We start from the raw sequence: 24481 nt of genomic DNA, 5'->3' as shown, positions 1-24481 counted from the left end.
ACACACAGAGCAGTATGTATATATGTACTACACACAGAGCAGTATGTATATATGTACTACACACAGAGCAGTATGTATATATGTAGTTCACACAGAGCAGTATGTATATATGTACTACACACAGATCAGTATGTATATATGTACTACACACAGAGCAGTATGTATATATGTACTACACACAGAGCAGTATGTATATATGTAGTACACACAGAGCAGTATGTATATATGTACTACACACAGAGCAGTATGTATATATGTACTACACACAGAGCAGTATGTATATATGTACTACACGCAGAGCAGTATGTATATATGTACTACACGCAGAGCAGTTATGTATACTGGCAGCAAGTGTAGGGCATGTAATATATAGTGAATAAAGTACCCCCTCTTGTAAAATATCAGGATATTATAAGTTACCGAGGAGTTTCATGACCATATAAAAGTACGAGGCGGAAGGCCGAGTATTTTTATACAGGTCATGGAACTCCGAGGTTACTTCTAATATCCTCATATTTTACAACTGGGGGTACTTTATTTATTATAATACACAGGTTATTTGTCATGTGACAAAAATTACATCAGACAGAAATGTGACAGAAATTACATCAGAACTCACCGTTTATAACCGATGACATCAGAACTCACTGTTTGTAAGGATATAATTTACAAGATATTCATGGCTTTTGTGTATTATACAAGAATATTGTGACTAATATACAGTATGTTCTGCCTGTGCAAGGGTAATAGGAATTGTTATATACAGTGTGTATGTGCATGTTTGAGCACCTCAGTTCCCTTTGGTACTTAACATCTCAGATCCCCTTTCACCCACTTGGCTTGGGTGCAAGAGTGAGCAGAATCTGGAGGGCAACGTGGTAACATGGGAACAAAGGAGAAGAGCGGATCAGACGATTTTCTCTGTACTGAAAAATGCAGCAGGAGATCAGAGTCCTGGGTCGCCCAGAAAAGAAAGAGTCCAGCTGAGAATGAAGCACAAAGCAGCCTGTATTACATACAGTGTAAATACCTGTATCATACCCAGAGCAGTGTATTATACACAGTGTAAATACCTGTATCATACCCAGAGCAGTGTGAGCCTGTATTATGTACAGTGTAAATACCTGTGGTCTCTCACCAGGGAAACCCCTAAAAACAGGGAAGGGTTGCTGATCTTTTTTTTTGCAGTATGCAGACAATTCAAAAGAGACTCACTACTAGTAAAGCAGTTGCTAGGGTTGCCACCTTTTCTGGAAACAAATACCAACATTCCTATATTTTTGTGGTTTTTCCCTATAAATAACATTGGCATCAAGCAACATTTTTACAGGCCAGTTCCAATGAAATGACATCATGGGCAGATTGTAATGATATATTTTTATATATTTAATATTTATTACTCCTGTTCTTGATTCTGGCCATTGTGTGTTATTTGTTTGGTTTTAGGTATGTCTATTAGTCCCATTTACTAAAGGGGTGGTTCACCATTAAAGGACCAGTAACATCAAAAAAAATGTAAAAAACTTTGTTAGTATACATGTATACATGTTTTTTTTCAATGTATACTAATGAATTTTTTTTAAAAAAAAATTGATGTTACTGGTCCTTTAACTTATCTGTTATTTATAGAATGGCTGATTCTAAGCAACTTTTCAGTTGGCCTTCATTATTTACTTTTTATAGTTTTTGAATTATTTGCCTCCTTCTACTGCCTCTTCCCAGATTTCAAATAGGGGTCCCCCATCTAAAAAACAAATGCTCTGTAACGCTACAGATGTATTGTTTTTTATTCTTTTTATTACTCATCTTTCTAGTCTCTCTCCTATTCATATTTCAGTCTCTTATTCAAATCAATGCCTGGTTGCTAGGGTAATTTGGACCCTAGCAACCCGATTGCTGAAATTGCAAACTAGAGAGCTGCTGAATAAAAAACTAAATAATCAAAAACCAAAAATAATAAAAAATGAAAACCAATGGCAAATTGCTCTGGAAAAATACTGTTTTTTTATGGCTACTAATTTACATGAACTCGTTTTTTCTGGGGTGGTGCACTCGCATTAACCTTAACATTTGTATATGGAATTTTAACTGAATTTAACTTGTATATTCCCTGGGTATTATTCATTAAATGTGTACATAATTTAACATGTAATGTGTTTTAGGGTTATAATATAGGACACTGGTAGTGATGGGCAACCCCGGCGACAATTAAACGGACGCCCAATGTGCGTCAATTGACGCCGGCGTCAAAAATCTTGTTTCACGAATTTTTCACCTGTTTCACGAATTTCTGAAATGGGACAAATTCGTCCATCACTAGACATTGGTACTAAACTTACTCTGCATTTTTCATGCATTGTGTTATGTTAGTATAATATATGTCACTGGCTCTGTATTTACCCTCTCATGGGTGTTGGTGGTTTTTTTTAATACAGTTGTCTCTTCATTTATCCTGTAATTCATTCTGGATTCTTATACAGTGCATTATCCTGCTTTGTGTTCTGAGGGCATTATAAATCAAGTTTGCACTGTATTCTGCCAGGGGATGGGCCAGGGGCGTAACCATAGAGGAAGCAGACCCTGCGGTTGCAGGGGGCCCAGGAGTGTAGGGGGCCCAGTGAGACCCTAATTAATTAGCAATTTTAATATATCTTGATAAAATAGGCCAAGTTATAAATATTTTGGGGCCCTAAATTGAATTTGCTATGGGGCCCAGTAACAACTAGTTACGCCACTGGGGTGGGCAATATATATATATAATGCTAGAAATGAGTTTATTCATAGATCAAGAATATTCTAACTAGCCTCCCCAAATATAAAAATCAGCCTCCGCCTATGAATGACGTGTATTATATATCAGGGTTGGAAACACTCGTGTACAGTAAGGAGAGAGGTTTTGTTTATTATCTAGCGGTCGCTCTGTCAGTGACTCTTTTACGCCCCCTAGTTCCTACAGCCTAAGACAATTCATGATTTTATCCAATAATAAATTGGTAAATTAGAAAAAATTTGAAATTGGAAAATATTTGTCTAATGCCTTGATTGCAAGGACTAATAGTTTTATTGGGTAATGTCCACCATGTTGACTAGGGCTCCTACTGAGTTGTAACCCTTCATAAAAGGTTGCAGGATGCTGGGAGTTGTAGTCCAGTAACATCTGGCTTTAGAGACAGGGTTAAGCTGGCCATAGACGCACAGATCCTTTTCATACGAATCGAGGATTCGTACGATTTTCGGATCGTGTGTGGAGAGTGCCTACATCTTTCGTCCGGCGATCCCGCCGGAGCCCATTGCGCATCGTAAACATTCAGATTACCCATGCTATAGCCATGCTCGTGAATGGCTTATCAGGGACGGATCTTTGCGTCTATGGCCACCTTAATGCCCCTTTAGGCTTATGTCTGATGCCATAGTCACACTGATTACTCTCAACCCACATTTCCCTCTTGGTTTTGATTACAGGGCCGGAAGTAGGGGTAGGCACGTGACTAGGGCGGCAGTCACCCAATTATTCTTCCCTTTCTCTCTCTCCCATGAGATTTGTCCAGTCTGCGTCTTTTACACTACAGCCTCTCTGTATGACTATATCCCAGAGTGCATGCTGGGATTTATATGCTCGTTTCACACCTCCCCCCGTTATCACTCTCTACTGCCCCCTGTAGTCTAATCTCGTCTCACTCAGCATCACAAATCCCCTCCTCCATCTTTCCCTCCCAGCTGCGCCCCCAGCTTTTGGGCTTGTTAAAAGACACATCACCCCCTCCCCTTCCCGGCTCAGGATAAGTCTCTCACCTCCTCCAGCTTCGAAAGATCTTCCAGGCCCAATAGAGAGGAGGATGGCCCTGATTCCCAGCTCTGATTGGACAGTTTTCTCTGCTGATTGCCTTAGAAACGCTAAACTGGGGCTGGGGAGCGGAGGATGCTCGGGGTGGAAGTGGGCGGGTCTGTACATGTATGAGGAGGAGGTGGGCGGGGCTGCACATGTAAAAGAATGAGGTGGTGGGCGGAGCTGTACGTGTATGGTGAGAAGGTGGGCGTGGTTGCAGGTGTATTAGGAGGAAGTGGGCGGGGCTGCACGTGTAGTGGGGGGAGGTGGGCGGGGCTGTACATGGAGGAGGTAGGCGGGGCTATACATGTAGCCGGCCCCATGTGAAGCTGCAGTGACAGTGAGAGAGCGGGCAGCGGTACTGGGAGCTCCCTCAGCAGGTGGAGTATGGGCACAATGAGAAGAGTGAGGCAGGGGGCAAAATAAAATGGGGAAAAGGGGAGTGGTATGAGGAAAAGGGAACAAGGGGCACAGGTGAGAGGGGAGATAAGAAATAGAAAGTGGCAGCTATAAAATAAAGAGGGTGAGTAAGATGAGACAGGTGAGTTGTCAGGGAGACAATACAGTGAGGAGGGAGAGAGGCAGGTAAGGTGGAGGCACAGGGATACTTGTATGGGGGGTGATGGGCTAATTACATGGGGAGAGACAATAGAGAGAAACAAAATGGGCAGAGACAATAGAGAGAGTGAGGCAAATGGAGACATATTTATAAAAGGGAGGTCATCATGAGAGACAGGTAAGTGGGGTGCAGACATAACATGGGGATATAGAGACTGCAGGTTGGGAGAAAGAAGAAGAGACAGGCTCAGAGCGGGGCTGAAAGATGAATAGAAGGAGGAGGAGGAGGAGGGATACAAGGACTAAGCACACAGTCAGACTACTAATCTCTGCCTTCCCAACAGGGATAAGAGGAGGAGCAGATAGACTGGCACAGGCTGCCCCCCAGAAGACTTCAACATGGGTATGGGGGGGCAGAGCGGCGAGGGCTGCAGCTCGGGGGACTGTGTGAAGCCAGAGGCTCAGTACAGTTGGGAGGAGATCCAGAAGCACAACCTGAAGACAGACAAGTGGCTGGTGATAGAGCGCAAAGTGTACAACATCAGTCAATGGGTGAAGCGCCACCCGGGGGGCATGAGAATCATCGGGCACTACGCTGGGGAAGACGCCACGGTGAGTGCTGGGCGCTGATGGGGTTAATGACATGGCAACTGTAGAGCTGACAGTTACTGAATACTGATGAGTGTAGCGTGGAGAAGAGGCCCCTGTGTCTCCCCCAGTATATACAGTATGCTATGTATATAATATTGTTATTCCATATATATATATACACACTATCCAGTAGGGTTCTACGTATAATTCATTACTATTCATGCCGGCGCTACTCTTGTGCACTGCTGCCCACATACACGACAATCCATTTCTGTGCTATATAAATGATACAAGATCTGTAGCCGCCCAATTATCTAAATTTCACCAACTCCAGAAACTTTCTTTTCATTCTTATGATATCTAATAAATGGGGTTTGCACATGATGATAATGCTAATACTAGAGAATAAGGGACAGCTTTAAGTCTCACATTTAAATCAAAGGAAAAAAATTGAGGGACTGCATATGACACATGATACTAGAGATCCAAATTAAGGAAAGATCCCTTAACCAGAAAAGCCAAGGTCTTGAGCATTCTGGGTAATAGGTCCCATATCTGTATATATATAAAATACACAAGAGCCATGATAATTATATGATTATAAACACAGCTTAGTGATGTCATCAGTTATAATCAGTGCTTAGTGATTGTGTCACATGACTTAGTGAAAATATTGTATTATAATAAATAATGTACACCCTGTTGTAAAATATGAGGCTATTAGAAATCACCTAGGAGTTCTGCGATCTGTATGTACAGTAAATGACACTTCTAATTGACTTGTAATATCCTTATATTTTACAATTATTTAATATATATATATATTTATATGTTATATGTATCTCTCTCCGATGTGTTTCAGTAAAAATTAAAGGCACAAGAGTTTTCCCAAATTCCCAGCAGTAGCTGGTTAAAGTGTTGCAAGTTGCTTTGCATACACAGCCTTTGTCCTCCTGCCCCCCGATGTGTTTATATCATTTATTAAAGGGGAATTCCATCCAAAAACTGTTTGTTTTATGCATAATATAATTTGAAGCAACTTTTCAGTATACATAAATTGTTTTGTTTTTTAAAAATCACTGTTCCTTGTGATTGAGAGCAGTATTCGTTTACTCCTTGTATATTTGTTCTCTGGACTGTGGAACCAATGTAGTAGAAGTCAATTCTTCAGATCTGTGAATCAGTTGCTTGTGCTGCATTGTTTCAGGAACCAGAACTAGTTCTACAAGTATTCTACATGGATTTTGCAGAACCAGAAATGGTATTAATTGCACTGCTGAAGTGAGCTTGGTTGATGGCAATGAAGTAAGTGAGAAGGAAAGAAGTCAGTTCTAGGACTGTGGGTTTCTGCTTATAACCTATAGTTATCCGAGGGGCACCTATATGGAGTATATATATATAATTATTACTCTGCACAAGAACACCAACAAGCCATTGGCAAATAATGTCCTCAACCAAGTTGTACTATTAATGTTGAGCTTACTCAGCGTGTGACTTCTACCGTGAGGGAGGCAATGGTGAATCTAGGACAACTTTCATGGCTTCTTCCACTGTTTTGTTCTGTAGCTCTCTGGTTTCATCTTGCCCCTATGTGTTTATGGGTTACAGAGATTAAATTACAACGTGTTGTGGTTCATGGAAGATGTAAAGAGAGAAAGATGAAAAGGAATCAGGTATCATAAGACATATGGAGAAGTTGGCAGAAGAAAGGCAAGAGTGTTGGCTTGGGTGGCCACTAATATAATCAGGCTGCTTAGAAACGAGAACTGCTTACGCTCGCCTTACACGTTAGATTTGCTCATTTGGTGAGGTCAAAGATCTTTGTATATTTTGGACACCCAGTTGATAGGCTGAAATGATAAATAAAGCTTAACCAAAGAAGTAGGCTAGAAATGTTGTATATGATGTTTTAAGCTTCTGTACCAGCCCAAGGCAACCACAGCCCTTTAGCAGTAAAGATGTGTCTCCAGAGATGCTCCAGTAGCTCCCCATCTTCTCTGTTGATTCACTGCACATGCTCTGTGCTGCTGAGCTTAGGGTCCCACTCACAATATACATTACACATAGAAGATAAATGTCACAATATAAGGCTAATTAGTAATTTAATTCAATAATCAGCCCTATAGCATCTGCTTATATTACAGACAAACCTCATTCTCTGCTGGATAATTAGTTATGACCCCTAAGCTTAGATTCTCAACAGCTGCTCAGAGCCCACTGAGCATGTGAGTGTCACAGAACCTTTCCAAGATGGTGACCCCCTGTGACAAGTTTGAAGTCCTGGACCATTGCTGCTATTGAGAAGCTGAAACTTTATTTTGGTGCAGTTCAGTATATAAAATATGGCATTTGTAGCCATATTCATTTTTAGGGTTTAGTCCTCGATCCAACAATCAGATCACAATGTAGACCAGTCAGTAGAGGACTACATCCACAACCTGATGTGTTCCTCACCCAAATGGTTATTCCTACCAGCCTCATTAAAATCTGGCCAACCTTTAACCCTGTTCAATGTATCAGGCCAATAAATAGACAATATTGGATTATATATATATATATATATATATATATATATATATATATATATATATATATATTGGATCGTCTTTATTTCCAGCTTTGTCCAGAAGGGGAGTTATAGAGCATGGGGAGCCCCTACCAAACCATTGATCTTATACCCAGGAATCAGTTCTCATTATCCTCTCACCTCAATTGCCCTTTTAACTATTAAAACGAGCCGCTGATCATGCCCTGTAGGTGTGGCACATGGGCTCAGCCATAAATTGTCTTAGCAGACTATTGTTCAGCAACGTCGAAGTTAAAAATATCATCGTCCCAGGACGGCAGCCAAAGTTTGGATCTCCTGTAAAGAGCCTGATTGGTTTCCCATAAATATTAATGCTGTTACCGGTATCACTGATGTCTCATCTTTTACTCATTAATCTTTTATTGTCTGAGACATCAGCTACTGAGGGATCTTATTCTCTAAGCTGCGGGTGAGTGACTATTACACCAAAATACTGATTTCTTGGTTGAGGCAGAAACAGCATAACGTTGTGTTTTAATTTTCTTTAAATCCCAGCAGCCTCAGCTAAACAACGTATAAAGCTCAAAATAGTCTAGAGCAGGGGTTCTAGTGCCCCTTGGGTTCCTGGAATATTGCTGAGGGCCTCACCCTGAAGATCTGGGGACAGTGCCTATTTGCTTTCCTAGATACACCTGAAAGCCCGGCTTGAAGATTTGGGGTCATCACTTACATGCTGCCCTAGATATTCTTGTAACTTTGTCTGAAAGACTGATACATGAATGGTTCCCTATATCTGTAACCTTGTTATAAGCAAAGGGGGGTCTTCAAAGGGGGTTTGGATTAAAAAAGTCTGATAACCATTGGCCCAGAAGAATACAGAGGACAAAAACAATTAGCTTTATGTTTCCATGGATTTCCTGCCATTGTATTGATTGTATTTGAAGTGAAGTGTTTAGAAGTCAGCCCCCTGTGTTTATTCCAAACATTGGGGTTCTCATTTATCAAGGTTTCACTCCAATTATTGATAATTGATTTGATAGAGTGGTTTTCCGTTATATATGGTTCAATGTAACGAAAGGGGGCAAAGGTTTCCCATGTCTAAAACCCCCTAGCAACCAATACAATATTTAGCTTTAAAAAGGGTGATCTTTAAATGCTACCTTCTGATTGGCTGCTATAGGTGACCAGACCTGAAGGAAACTTTGCACTTTTAATGACTTAACTCCCATACAGGTGTTTGGTACAAAGTCAGATCACAGTCATAAAAAGTATGAAAATAAGTCTACAACAGTCTGATTTCTAGGGAAGCTGGGACTGTTGGGATGGGATCATTAGAAGTCTTATCATTAGTCTTTATCATTTCCATCTCTTTTCCTTGAAAATTGCTTTATAATTGTATGAATTTTCAGTGGTGTGAATATTTTCATGCTGCCCGAATCAGTCCGAGCCAGTTGGATCAGAGACTGTGGAATCTAGAGGAGCTTAGGGCAGTCACACACACAGAGGCTTTTGAGCAGCACAATGTTCTCAGTAATTCAATCACTAAACACTTGGAATATCCCCAAGGTACTTCCCTTTATTCTCCATGGGAACTGAGAATTATATGGCACAAGTGAGAAACAATTGCCCCAAAACACTGATTTATTCTGAAGCAGTTGGTTATTCTTCTAGAGTAGAGTTGCCCATACTGTGGCAATGACTTTATTAAATGATTAGATCCCTTTATTCTCCATGGGAACTGAGAATTATATGGCACAAGTGAGAAACAATTGCCTCAAAAAGTTGCTGAGTTCATATTGAAGGAGTTGATTATTCTTTTAGAGTTGCCCATACTGTGGCAATGACTTTACTAGGCGATGCCTGTGGGCTAGATAGGGGGCCCAGTCTGAAGACCAGTTATTGTTATAAATGTTTTTAAAAAAAGATGACTAGATCCCTTTATTTTCTCTGAAAATATATGGCACAAGTGAGAAACAATTGTCCCAAAACTTTGATGGCTTTATAATGAAGCAGTTGATTATTCTTCTAGAGTAGAGTTGCCCATACTGTGACAATGACTTTACTAGATGACTAGATGCCTTTATTCTCCATGGGAACTGAAAAATATATGGCACAAGTGAGAAACAATTGGCTCAAAAAGTTGATGACTTCATATTGAAGAAGTTGATTATCCTTGAAAAGTACAGTTGCCCATACTGTGGCAATCACTTGTGGGCTAGATAGGGGGCTCAGTCTGAAGACCAGTTAGTCTTATAAATATTTTTAAATATAAATATTATATATATATATATATATATATTAATATGTGCTATTAGACACAAGCAGGTGTAGGAGCTCATTCCCCCTAGCATTTGAATGGATCGCTGGTGCCATGGGGAAGGGAATGGCTTGAGTAGTTACTCCCCTGCTTCATTGCATTGCAGTTATATTCCAGTATGAGCATCTATATTTTAATATAATTATATATTATAATATAAGTGGCACTTAGCGTGCAATTAGTTATTAGTCTTATTGCTGTGACAAAGTTCAAGGCTTAAGATGTCATGAAGAGAGACTAGGCCATGCACATTGGGCACACCTATTTATTCCACTCACCCCACTTTTCATGCTTAGTTGGTTCCCACAACCTCCACTGCTTTTCCTTTCCTTCCCATCTCAACTCTCTCTCATGCAATCATTTCTGGGAAAATCCCAGGGGCTCATCATTCTATTAAGCATGGACGTCAATACTCCGTGTATGTCAACCAGGGCTCCATGAAATAACATTGCCATTGGTGACAGTTACATCTTTGGACAGTAAAGTGTCTGTGTGCCATAGACCTGAATACGATAGGCCTGTGGAACATGTGGAAAGAAGACAATACTATGGCCACTAGTAATGATCCAGACCACGGAGAGGCACTGCATGAAATAGACTGTCCCAACCACTGTTTATGCTGGAATGGGAGTGGCCTCATACTGGTGAATGACTGCACTGTGCTGACTGTCTAAAAGCAGTTGAAGGACGAGGTTACTGCCGTTCACATGAGAGCAGACTATTTTCAGTTTGTGGCCCTGAAATGATAAAAGGCAGGAGGAAGGAGCTAATCATATCGGGCCCTTATCATTCATACAAGATACACGTCCTAATAACCCTCATTTCTCTATCAGGTTTACATGCCCTTTAAAGAATCTCTATAGGGAACCTTTTTAAGTAGGGATGAGCGAATCTGTCCCTTTTTGCTTCGACAAAACAAAAAAATCATGAAACTGCATTGTGGTCAATGGGCTTCACAATTTTTCTACGTGCAACAATTTTTCTTACTCCAAATGCATTAAAGTCAATGGGCGTTTTCTCTTATGGCGACTTTTTTTGTCCAAATGCATTAAAGTCAATGGGGCATTAAAGTGTTATGGCGACTTTTTCCCCCCAAATGCAGTACAGTCAATGGACGTTTTTTCTTATGGGAACTTTTTTGTACAAATGCATTCGAGTCAATGGGTGTTCTCTATTATGGCGACTTTTTTTCTCAGTGACATTTTTGTCTCAGTGACTTTTTAGTCAATTTTTGACAAAGTTAAGCGGAAAAATTCGTATGGTGAAATGTGTAATTTTGCTGTGAATCAATGCTCACCACTTTTCTTAAGTCATCTTTTTACCTGGCTGTCTGGTAACTGATTTGAGCAGCGATGTTTCGTACAAGAGGAGCTGTGTGGGTGTGATTGTAAGAGCGTGGGCACAGGACAGGGTTTAATTCTTCGTAGGAAGGATTTTTAGTTATTAGTGATGCTTCTCTGGCAGATCGTGACTCCAGTCTGCCAGGTTCTATTTATAGTAGAGGAAATCCAGTCTTTAACTGATCTAGCACCGGAATGTTGCTTTAATGCCAGTGATTAGTGAGGGTAATAGAGCTACCATGGTATGGGGCTTGAGAAAGGGCAGGAACCCAAAACTTTGCCTATTTTTTGGCACAAATAAACACTTTTCGACACTTGTTTGTGTAATTCCTGATTTTACACCCATGCTTTGGTCTGAGGCCCCACATGGGACATAACTGTTCAGTGAGTTTGCAATTGATCCTCAGCATTCAGCTCAGATTCAAAGTAACAGTAATGACCCATGTGGCCCCCCTCAAGTCTCTGATTGGTTACTGCCTGGTAACCAATCAGTGAAAAGCAAGAGAGCTGCAAAGCAGGAAGTAGTGTTCTGGCTATTATGTTAGACACCCAGTCACTCCAGACTAACTATATTAGAAACATTTTTTATTCTATTTACCCAGTTTTTATTTTTACATTGAACAATACCTTTAAGGGCTCCATGTCTCTACATCGCCCCCACAGTGATGTGTCCAGGGCTAAGTAAAATGTGCCGTGCTATCTAAGTGCAAAGCAGCAATGAATGTGTCCTTTATATGTTTAACCCCTTACAGGATGCCTTCCATGCATTCCATCCAGACAAGACCTTTGTCAGGAAGTTTCTCAAGCCGCTCTACATCGGAGAACTTGCTGAGAATGAACCCAGCCAGGACCGGGACAAGAACGTGAGTAACTTACATTTTCTTGCTAACACGGGGGCATGAAATCCAAATAGCTTGTGCGCCCTCAAAGGTTCAGAGTTGGGGTGTAATGAGAATGTGAAGGGCCCCAGTGCTAGGACAAATATATATAGGCCCAATATATGAGGTACTTGGATCTGACCTCTGCAAACTCAATAAAGTCCTGTCCTCTGATATTTATTGCAATTAAAAAGGAATAATTCTATCCAATCAGCATTGCTTCGTTCATCTTATCCAGAGAGGCGCAGATAAATCCGGCACAGTGCCCAATGTGTCCATCACTGGAGAGAGGCCCCTTCCTTTGCTTCATGATTGATTGCCGTTATTGTTCTTAGTCTGCCAAATAGCAAGTGCAGCTCCTGCATTATTGAGAGCATTAAAATAGTGATAAGTTCCTGCCCCCACAGTAACCCAAGCCCCCGCGCTGGGTATTGTTACATGTCTGATTGTTATGGGCTGGATAATGCACTTCATAACACAATGTTGCTTATGTATAAAGAGGGGAAGAGAAAGGGGCGCCGTGTATTATACAAACCTGATTGGCTGCGACTAAAAGCTTGCAAAGTAGAGTTACAGCACTAGGGACCTAGACTAAATACATGTTATTATGGAGACACTTACATCAAAATACAGCTAAGGTGATGTGCATGTTTTCCGAACTGTGCTTGTGCCCATGTATTCTCATTTGTTTGACCTGTGCACCCACCCAGCAGGCTCTGATAAACCACATATATTGATGCAGTGGGATCCCTGGAACTAGTGCTAACCTGGAGCTGCTAGTTCCCTTAGCAGGTTGCATCAGTTTAAAGGGGTGGTTCACCTTTACGTTAACTTTAAGTATGTCATAGAATGGCTAATTCTTGGCCTTCTTTGGCCTGCACCTTTTCTTTTTTATAGTTTTTAAATCACTTGCCTTCTTCTTCTGACTCCTTCCAGTATTCAAATGGGGGTCCCCGACCCCATCTTAAAACAAATGCTCTGTAAGGCTACAAATCTATTGTTGTTGTTACTTTTTATTACTCATATTTCTATTCAGGCCTCTCTTATTTAAATTCCAGACTCTTATTCAAATCAGTGCATGGCTGCTAGGATAAATTAGACCGTAGCAACCAGATTAATGAAATTGAAAACTGGAGAGCTGCTGAATAAAAAGCTAAATAATTCAAAAACCAAACGAAAACCAATTGCAAATTGTCTCAGAATATCACTCTCGACATAATAAAAGTTTGAAGATCAACAAACTCTTTAATGGGAAGTAGGGCTTGTCTGCGGTTGTCCATTTTTTTTAAAACCCTTACCCGTCTTTACCCGAACCCGCAACCAGCAATTTGAACTGCATGTTCATGCTACCGATCCCGCAGTAGGCTAACTAACCTTCCGACCCAGGAGAAACGTGAAACATCACATTTGACTGGAAATGTTGTCACTCTGGTGCCAAATTTGCCCCAAAAAATGTAAAACTGGAAGAACTACAAGGATGGGTGGGAAGGATCAAGCCCGCACCTTTGTTGGGTTACCCACAGACTGCCCACAGGGCCAAGGAATCAGGGGCTTTTTGCCCGAAACCTGACCACTTTGCGGGTATTCAGCGAGTACCCGACCCTGTACAGGTGCCAACGAGGGAAAAAGAGATAGAAATGAAATGTCAAAAGATAATCAGTCCCCTGAAGCAGGGCACTATTGTCAGTGTAGGAGGCTAAAGGGTTAATGCTAGAAGGTCTAAACCATTGCTCTAAACCATTTCTCCCCATACAGGCACAACAAGTGGAAGATTTCCGCGCACTACGGAAAACAGCCGAGGATATGAGACTTTTTAAATCCAACCCGGCCTTCTTTATCTTTTACTTGTTCCACATTCTACTGATCGAGTTCCTGGCCTGGTGCACCCTCCACTACCTTGGTACTGGTTGGATACCCGCCATAATCACCGTTCTGCTCCTCACCATTTCCCAGGTTATGCCTCCACTCCCCAACTACCCATGTGCCGAATCATTCCGCCTCTTATTAGAAAGACAAATGAATAAGAGTAACCTATGGCTTTTACCTGCCAATATACCAGGGCCCTAGCCAATGTTCCAGAGTCCTGGAATAGTACAAAGATCAGCTGACTTTAGCATAAAACTCCCTTTTCATAATAAAATGACTCTTTAATGACTGCAATTCAATGAATGTCGAGTTATGGGGATACGTAAGGGCCCTAATGGTTTTGTATGTTTGTTTCTGGTACCTGTATCCCAGAGAGTAGCACTCCAGCAATGTTGGCGCTAGATCTTTAGACTCACTTGAGAGTGATCATCCCCCTCCAAACACGTCTGTCTTTTATGAAGGCAACCTTGTATTATTCTCGCATATTTCCAGTGATCTACCAGAAACATCTTATAGGTAACCACAGAACAATATATTACCAAGATCTGTAGAAGCCAATGGGCCAGCAATTTGGTGCCCCCATATGTGCCAGAACTCTTCAGTGACTTCCAGTTTCATTATACGTTATAGAGGGTGCCCGTTGTTCCCTCTAAGTCGTTCCAGTAACATAACTGTACCTTTTGTTCCCTGCAGGCCCAGGCTGGCTGGCTCCAGCATGATTTTGGGCATCTCTCCGTCTTCGAGAAATCAAAATGGAACCACTTAGTCCACAAATTCGTCATTGGCCATCTAAAGGTAACTGTCATTCTAGCTGACAGTAGAACTGCGCTTTCACGGTGGCATGGTATAATGATATCTCTCTCTGCCTATTTTGGGCCCAAACCATCAGGCTGTGGCCTCCAATAATCTCATGCCACACCCCATGATCTACTAGACCATGCCAACTTCTTGTAAGGGAACTGTAGTAGATGATAAACTCTGGACAACTGACTTGGGAGGCTATGAATGCTTACTAGGGATATACCGAATCCAGGATTCGGTTCGGGATTCGGCTTTTTCAGCAGGATTCGTATTCGGTTGAATCCTTGTGCCTGGCTGAACCAGATGCAAATTAGGATTCAAATTTGTTTGGTATTTGGCCAAAACCTTTCACAAAGAATTCAGGGATTCCACCGAATCCAAAATAGTGGATTTGGTGCATCCCTACTGCTTACCCAAGTCTAAAGGTGGTTATACACATACAGATATTGTCGTCCTTTAACACCTTTAAAGAAAGTAAGGGGCAAAGCAACAGGAGAATACTAATATGTTCTATATTAAATGGTTCACTTAATAGGCAATGGGTTGTTTGTCTACAGGGAGCATCTGCAAACTGGTGGAATCACAGACACTTCCAGCATCATGCGAAGCCCAACATATTCAGCAAAGATCCTGATGTTAACATGGTCAATGTGTTTGTGCTCGGAGGCACTCAGCCTGTGGAGGTATTTGTCACTGTTTACGGTTGGCCAAGGATCCTTCTACTTATATTACTGGGTTATGGAACAGAGAGGAGCAGCAATAGGATTAAAGGTGGAAGCAAAGTAGAAGAAGGGGTTGGGTGCTAGCATGAATAGATATAGGTGGAAGCAAACAGACTCACTGGGTTACTAAACCTAGGCAATTGCTCCCTTGATATAACCCATAGGAGCCAGTCAGCAAACAGAAGCATGTCATTAAAAAGAGTTGCTGAGCTCTGTATAAACAAGCCCCTTCATTTTTCATTTTACTGCCATTTCCTTCCACAGTTGTTCTGAGGAACCTGGAAGTTTCAGAATGAAAGCGTTTCATTGTCGCTGTTTGTCCAGTGTAGTGCAAGAAATAGATACTCCTTAATTATATCAATAGGGAGAGAGAATTTTCAGTACAGGTATGGGACCTGTTATCTAGAATGCTCAGGATCTTCATACCTTAAGTCTACTAGAAAAGCATTTAAACATTAAGATTTATCAAGGGTCGAATTGCAAATTCGAATTTTCGATTTTTTTTTTATGGCCAAAACTGTCAAATTCGACTAGGGATCAAATCAGTCTGGTGACTGTTACCTGTGACCCTAATGCATGCAATTCGTCGGCTTCAATCCTTGTTAAGTACCTCCACCTGGGTACACTTCAAACTGGAACAATAAGGTTTAGGCAAGGAAGAGCCTGAGAGGCAGAAATACTGCTCAAGTGAATTTATTTATGTTTCATACATAAATAAATTCACTTGAGCAGTATTTCTGCCTCTCAGGCTCTTCCTTGCCTAAACCTTATTGTTCAAATTCGACTAGGGAGTTGTTAGCTGATTTTGTTTTTCGTACACTAATTTAATGGAATGTTCTGTTTGACTGTTATATATATATATATAGACTTGGCCATTTCTATATGAATTATTCAGCTCACTTTGCTTCTCCAATTCACAGTTTGGCAAGAAGGGGATTAAGTATTTGCCGTATAATCACCAACATCTTTATTTCTTCCTGAGTGAGTAAATGCATTGTCTCCATGATTCATGTCTGAATGTACATTTGTTGCGGGGAGGAGGTCTGTCTGGGTTTAAATGCATGCATTAAAGGAGCCACAACATGGAGATTTGGGAGAATTAGTCACAATCACTCCCTGGATACATCACCTTATAATCAAGGGTCAAAGCACACTGGGAATTGTAGTTGAGCAACATGAGATCCAGGGTTAAGAAATAAGGGTCGGCCAGTGTACATATATGTATTATCCAACACATATTTGCAAGCAGTTGCGCAACATATCATGACATAAATTCAATGGTATCTCCTGTTTTTCAGAGGTACAGGCAGGTATAAACCAGTCTACTGTAAATTTGCCTTGGCTCGTATAGTCCATGTGAATAACCACAAAGCATTTCTGTTTTGACAGTTGGCCCGCCTCTGCTGATTCCTGTATATTTCACCGTCCAGATCATAAAAACGATGATAGCTCGGAAAGACTGGGTGGTAAGTGCTAGTCTTGTTATTATCACTTGCCCATCAACACCCTATCGCACTTCTACTCTGCAAAAATGCCCGTATGGTATGGTATGGATATAATAGCCCACCAATCTTGACAAACGTCCATATATTATAGATATTGGTCGGTTCAGGAATTGGGCTGGTTTGGAAATTTCATCTGCTGATGCACTGTGTTGACTAGTTCATAAATGCATTGACGGATCAGTGAAGAGGAGCTGCAGCTGCTGTTCCTATTGCTGGTGCTCTTTGTAGAAACGATTGGAACAATAGGAAGGTGGACATACCATGTGTGCCTTTCCTATGCTTTCCACCAGTTTAGACTGCCTTAAAGGAGAAGGAAAGCTAAGGAGGCCTTTTATTGCCAATAGATTAGCTGCAATAGTGCAAGCTATAAGACTATATTTATTCTGCAGAATGCTTTACCATACCTGAGTAAAAAGCTCTAGAAGCTCTCTCTGTTTGTTTAGGATAGCGGCTGCAGTATTAGCTTGTTGTGACATCACTTCCTGCCCGAGTCTCTCCCTGCTCACTCATAGCTCTGGGCTCAGATCACAGCAGAGAAGGGAGGGAAAGAGGAGCAAACTGAGTAGAGATGCTCCAAATCCACTATTTTGGATTCGGCCAAAACCCTGAATCCTTTGCGAAAGATTTGGCCAAATACTGAACAAAATCCTAATGGAAGGGGGAAACATTGTTTACCTCCTTGTTTTGTGACAATAAGTCATGAGATTTCCCTCCCCACCCCTAATTTGCATATGCAAATTCGGATCCGGTTCGACCAGGCAGAAGGATTTGGCCGAATCCGAATCCTGCTGAAAAAGGCAGAATCCTGGCCGAATCCCAAACCGAATCCTGGATTCGGTGCATCTCTAAGACTGAGCATGCTCACGCCCGGGGCTAAGAGGTTTAAGCTGAAAACAGGAAGTCTGATACAGAAGCCCATGAGTACACAATAAAAGGAAAGAAATGCTGTGTTTCTTTTGACAGAGGACTCAGAGCAGCATTACTTTGAGGGTTTACTTGTGTATTTATATAGACCTTTCTGATAAAGCTTACTTAGTTTTAACCTTTCCTTCTCCTTTAAAGGACCAGTAACATCAAAAAATGAAAGTGTATTAAAGTAATGAAAATATAATGCAGTGTTGCCCTGCACTGATAAAACTGGTGTGTTGGCTTCAGAAACACTACTTTTGTTTATATAAATAAGCTGCTCTGTAGCAATGGGGGCAGCCATTCAGATAACAGATAAGTTCTGTAGAACATAATGGTGTTATCTGTTATCCACTATTTAATCTTTGCCATATCGTTTTTTTTTTAGATTTCTACAACACTAAATTATATTTTCATTTCACTCATTTTTTGGTGTTACTGTTCCCTTAAATGTGTGTCATCCTATCAGATGACTCCTACTGGACTGTCAGGCTATCCACCCACATCCAGCTACTCGCTCTGAGATCTGTGCCAATAAACCGTCACCATTCCCAACAACCTTTAGTCTTCTCAAAAACACATAGCATCCAAAGCTTGGCTGGTGTAAGTTATTGGGCCTGGAACAAATTTGATTTTGTTTGATTGATATTAAATAACCCCTAAAGAATTTTTCAGACTGAGGCAGTAAAACCCTAGGGTGAAATATTCTGATTTTTATTCTGTTTCTTTCAGGATCTGGCCTGGTCAGTATCTTATTATGTTCGATTTTTCTTCACGTTTGTTCCATTCTTTGGAGTTTTGGGTTCCTTAGCCCTGCTCAATGCTGTGAGGTAGGTGATCAGATCTGACCTAGAAATGCTCTCTCTCTTCCTCTCTCTCCCTCATCCTCTCTCTCCCTATATCCCCCTCTCTCCTTCTCTCTCCCCCTTTCCCTCTCTCTCCATCTCCCCCCCTCTCTCTCCCCCCTCCCCATCTCCCTCTCCCCCTCTCTTTCTCCCTCCCTCCCTCTCTCTCTCTCTCTCTCTCCCCCCCCTCTCTCTCTCTCTCTCTCTCCCCCTCTCTCTCTCTTCCTTCCCACCCCTAATTTGCATATGCATATGGTATTTGGGGGTTTGGCCGAATCCAAAATAGTTTATTCGGTGCATCCCTACTAAACATATGCAGAATGCATTCACTTGACCAATGGGTGATGGGGAAATTGGCATGGGTGCACTGAAGTTTGATGGTCCATCTTATCCTCTTGATTTGGCTTGACCATCATGAAATGAGGCAAGTGATTCTATCTCAGGTATCAGAATTACTTAAAATGGGCCTACAAGTCAGAAACCTGACGGCATATCAAGGTTCTAGGTACCCCGTTTTGCTGCCTTTATTGGTTGCAGCTGAATAAATGACATGGGACATAAAGAGAACATTTTGGAATGGAAGACGATCTGAGAAATTCACCAACACTGTAGAGCAGTTTCCCTAAGTGTGTGGTCCACATCAGGATGGCTCCCAAGCATGGGAGGGGATGCGCTACAAATAAAGATAAAAATAAAGACAAAATTAAAAATGAATGCCTACTGTGTTTTCATAAATCTGTAACATGCTAAAAGCTATATTAGTGGAGCTCTAACAATTTATTGGGTTGGACCAACACCAGTAGGGCTCAGACCATAAAAGTCCTAGGGGGTTATGTAATAAAAGGCACTAGTTTGCCCAAGAGCAGTAATCCGTAGCAATCAATCAGAAGGTAGAATTTACTGGTCACCTGTTTAAAAGCAAAGATCCTATTGGTTGATATGGGCTCCTGGGCAAACTTTGTGTCTTTTATTGCATATGGGGGATAAAATGTTGGTTATACTGTATATCTCCACATTTCTGTGTGCTGATAATAAATGACCCACCTATGTGTTTTAAGCCTCTCCATTCCTCATTGCTTCCATTTGCAGTGAAGTTTGAAGTGGGCCCAGCTCACCTTTTCTATCTGGACATATAAATATCACCAAAAAAAAATGATGATTGCAATGAATTTTTGCCCCTTCTCCCTTTGCAGGTTCTTTGAGTCCCACTGGTTTGTATGGGTGACACAGATGAATCACCTCCCCATGGCTATTGAACACGAGAAGTACCAGGACTGGCTAAACACCCAGGTGAGTCCATGTTGCAGACATTATGCCATAAGGAGGCAGAACAATCATTTCTAAACTGATATAAATGTTTTTCATTTCAGTCTTCTGTCAAGGTGAAGCTTAAATTAATGTGATGGAGAAATATAACAAACATTACTTTTATGTATACATCTCCCAAACTACTCCACCCACATTCCCCGATATGCTAAGTGGGAATATGTGCAGGTGGAGTTACCACCAGAGACCTAGGGATGGGCTTTCAAGTGGCCAGGCATGGATGATATGGATGGCCTAGACAGGAAGTCAAGTGGCTAGATATGGATGGCCTAGACAGGAAGTCAAGTGGCCAGATATGGATGGCCTTAGACATGAGGTCAAGTGTCCAGACATGGATGATATGGATGGCCTTGACAGGAAGTCACGTGGCCAGATATGGATGGCCTAGACAGGAAGTCAAGTGGCCAGATATGGATGGCCTAGACAGGAAGTCAAGTGGCCAGATATGGATGGCCTAAGACATGAGGTCAAGTGGCCAGACATGGATTACATGGATGGCCTGGACTGGAAGTCACGTGGCCAGATATGGATGGCCTAGACAGGAAGTCAAGTGGCCAGATCTGGATGGCCTAAGACATGAGGTCAAGTGGCCAGACAAGTATGATATGGGTGGCCTAGACAGGAAGTCAAGTGGCCAGATATTGAAGTGCCAGGCCCCATATTGAATTTTAATATGACCTTTACCAGGTACCTAGGAGTGGAGCCATATTAGGGATTGTGGGTTTGGGAGGAGTCTTCTCAAGGGACGCTGTGATGTATACATTACTTTCCTTGTCCTCTACACACTAGCACTGATGTACGGAGGAAGCGTACTATTATGCCTGCACTAATTCTCTTCATATTTAATGAGCCACGAGACTTTTGATATCCTTCTGTTTTAAAGTTGGGGTAACTTATTCCTTCTTATCATTCCTCGCACTGTGTATGAAGCTTATGTTTATTGAAGAGCAACCCTTGTTTATTCACCTGCTTTGTTCTTTCTACAGCTGGCCGCTACTTGCAACATAGAGCCGTCATTCTTCAACGACTGGTTCAGTGGGCACCTCAACTTTCAGATTGAGCATCAGTAAGTTTCCTGTCCCTCAAGTTCAGCCCTTTCCAAAACTGCAAGTTGATTGGTTAATGAGTCATAAAAGAAGTCGTAGCTGGAGCAACTGTTGCAGGGTGTCTTCCCTTGCTTTAGACTGTAAAATGCACTCACAAAGCCATTCTTCCATCTCTCACAGTCTGTTCCCTACCATGCCGCGCCACAACTACTGGAAGATCGCTCCCCTGGTCCGCTCTCTTTGTAGCAAATACAACGTGACTTATGAAGAGAAGTGTTTGTATCACGGATTTAGGGACGTCCTCAGGTAATGACATGAGTCCTGGTTTAAGAACTAAGGCTGCATAGTGCCTCGATGCATTGCTTGCCATGCCACCTCCCTGTCTCTACAAGGCCAGTCAGGATCAAGGGGTCTAAGAGGGCTTTTATGCATCTTCAAGTGATACTGTCATGGGAAAACATGTTTTTTTTCAAAATGCATCAGTTAATAGTGTTGCTCCAGCAGAATTCTGCACTGAATCCGTTATTCAAAAGAGCAAACTGATTCTTTTATATTTAATTATGAAATCTGAGATGGGGCTAGACATATTGTCAGTTTCCCAGGTGCCCCCAGTCATGTGACTTGTGCTCTGATAAAATTCAGTCACTCTTTACTACTGCACTGTAAATTGGAGTGATATCTCCCCCCTCCCAGCAGAACAATGGGAAGGCAACCAGATAACATCTCCCTGGTATATATAAAAACAGCACTCAATAATAAAAATCCAGGTCCCCTTGAGACACATTCAGTTACATTGAGTAGCACATGACCAGGCAAAATGACCTGAGATGCACCTACACACCAGTACTACAACTAAAAAACACACTTGCTGGTTCAAGAATGAAATTCTGTATTGTAGAGTGAATTAGTTACAGTGTAAACAGTGTAATTTAGAAATACAGTAAAAACTACACCATAAAAACCATGACAGAATCCCTTTAATGTCTCCTTATCAGACCTGTTGTGTTCTTTTCTGCTCCTGTAGGTCCCTCAAGAAGTCAGGCCAGCTGTGGCTAGATGCCTACCTCCATAAGTGACCCAGTGCTGGATTCACCGCACCCACCCAGGGAGGTCCCTGACCTTCTACTAACACAAGTGACACCTAAAATGAATGGATATTGTATATTTAGATATTTAATAAGCTGCCTCCGATAAAGGTCAGGGAACTCTCCAGGGCCCTGTTACCAAGTTTACTGCCAGGCCAGCCAACCTTATTTTTCAGTGTAATATACCACAGGTTGCGACTAGGGTGGCACTTAGTAGTACAATCAGCCTTATGCAAGCAAACCAATAAAAACAAATGCTGCCTAGAGTCTAAAAGGTGTCTTTTTTTGCAGTGCTGAACAATGAGCTGGTGTTGTTAAATTACAGTTCTACTGTACTCTTCTTAGTTCATAGAATGATCTGGACCCTCCTTCCATCTCAGGCAGCCTCCAGACACGGTGGATAGTTGATCCCCTTGCTTGAGCCGTCTGTATGGATTTATGGAAATTGCCATCTTATAAAGAAGCTTCATCTCACCTTAAAGAGACAATAATTAAAAAGGGTATATCTTACAGAACATTCCTTCTCTGTATATTTGGGTTTATACAAGCTGGAGCTGCCTTATGACTTACCACAACTGTAGCATTCTCAGTAGACATTAAAACATGCAGTTCCAATGTAGTGCAAGGAGAATGCTTCAGTTGAGGCAACTGGTATGCCAGTTCCCAGCCAAATATATCAATGCAGATTAGATGAGATGTCCCTGTGTTGCCCTCTAAAGCACTGAAAAATAAATGTAAGGTTGAACATAATGGAGCAGATACACACTGATCTTTATATGGACCCAAAATGATGCCCATCCTGATTGATATCTGATTTTTTTGGATATTGATCATCAAGACTGGAAGATCACGTTGGCCAAGGACTTCAACAACTGTCCAAAGCACGCCTTGGCAGATGGGATTTTCCATGCTGTCCAATAAAAATCTGAAAGGCTGATGGATCTCAGGTGTTCCCTCTCTGATCTGATTGTAGCTCTATGAAGTCAAACTACTGAATCAGCCCAATTTGGCACAACGAATGGATGGCCAAATTGGGCACAGATCCACTTGTTTGCCAGCCAAGTGTATAATACAGTGTACGGATTGCGTTAGTGACTTTTGTACTTTTAAAGAGACCTGTTCTTCCCTTTTGAGCCAAGTGGGTAAAGCTGATATTTAGGTGAGAGGGTAGGATACAGAGAAGTCAGAAAAAACGGGGAAAAAAGGGGGATAAGGAAGAGGATAGAGAAAGAATAGGCAAAGAGCAACAGTAAGTAGAGGAGGGCTCTGAGGCTGATGAAATGAAAAAGGGAGGAAATAAGAAAGGTAATGCAAGTGATAAAGAGAATAATGAGAGAAAATTCAAGAAGGATTGAAGATAAATGTATTTGATTCTTACTGTTTGGTAAATTCATAATTTCTTTTTTCGTTTATATTACATACAACCACCAAAATGTCCCTATTGACCATGTCCTATTGAATATGGCACCCTGTTACTTATTAAAGAACTTCTCCTTGGAGGAACCCATTGTTGCAGCGTCATCATCAGCTTCTTATGGAATCATACTGGTCTGGACCATGGTCTGACTGGTAGAACCTGGCACCCTGCTTCCCCAAAGAACCTTAACTCTGACAGCTGTATAAGATCATTCTCCCAGATCCTCCCTATTAGCCATGTTTTAATTTGCTTGGTTCTATGATGTTTTCTGGATCAGATCCACTGTTACAGTTAGTCACAAATAATGAATGTAAATTATTTTTGTATATGTTTTTTTTTCCAATTAGAATAAAAATAGTAGCAATTAACAGTGTGAAGGAGCTTAGGATTCCGTACTGTTCTTGAATGTTTCTCTAATTAATTATTTTGAGACTGCTGGCTTTAGGTAAAGGGCAGATGTTGATTGAAATTATATTACTTCTGTCAACTGCACTTATTGGAAAAAAATAAATTTTCAGACAATTTCAACAGTCTCCTTGTTTTTATTCATTTTTTATTTACTTTCTATCCACCCAACACAAAGGGGATATATTTGCTTGGAGCTGTGATTCTAAAAAGTGTTTAAACTGTGTTTATATGGTTAGAAGTGGACATGTTGATCTGGATGCTTCATGGAGTTCAGACAATCAAGAAGCTTCATATGAATCCACAGAAGATCTAGAAATTCCATTGGATTATCTTTTAGATCCACAGGTGAAGAGTTTGCTGGTGAATCTTAAAGAGATCCAAAATTTTTGTAGGATTAGAAATTCATCCATGAATGTACATAAAATCAGAAATGTCATAGGGTTAGGAGTTCACCTGTTGATCTACAGGAGATCTAGAAGCTCCATGGTAACCCCCACTGAGCTTCTAGATCTCCTGT

The 24481-nt window shown here is 41.3% G+C and overlaps 1 protein-coding gene across 1 annotated transcript; it reads left to right on the top strand.

Annotated features, from left to right (window-relative positions):
- Nucleotides 1-4179: 4179 nt before the first annotated feature.
- On the top strand, nt 4180-24084 carry fads2.L (fatty acid desaturase 2 L homeolog). The gene is given in 13 exon segments (NM_001093384.1): nt 4180-4206; nt 4729-4996; nt 11912-12022; nt 13793-13990; nt 14597-14698; nt 15262-15387; nt 16347-16407; nt 16816-16892; nt 18570-18667; nt 19876-19972; nt 20995-21074; nt 21235-21360; nt 22079-24084. Coding segments are annotated over 12 exon segments (1341 nt in total). The 5' UTR covers nt 4180-4206; nt 4729-4783; the 3' UTR covers nt 22131-24084.
- Nucleotides 24085-24481: the final 397 nt, after the last annotated feature.

The sequence above is a fragment of the Xenopus laevis genome, chromosome 4L (assembly GCF_017654675.1).
Source record: "Xenopus laevis strain J_2021 chromosome 4L, Xenopus_laevis_v10.1, whole genome shotgun sequence".
NCBI classification, from domain to species: Eukaryota; Metazoa; Chordata; class Amphibia; order Anura; family Pipidae; genus Xenopus; species Xenopus laevis.
Note: the sequence above shows the minus strand (reverse complement) of the source record. Positions and strands in the feature narration are given on the sequence as shown.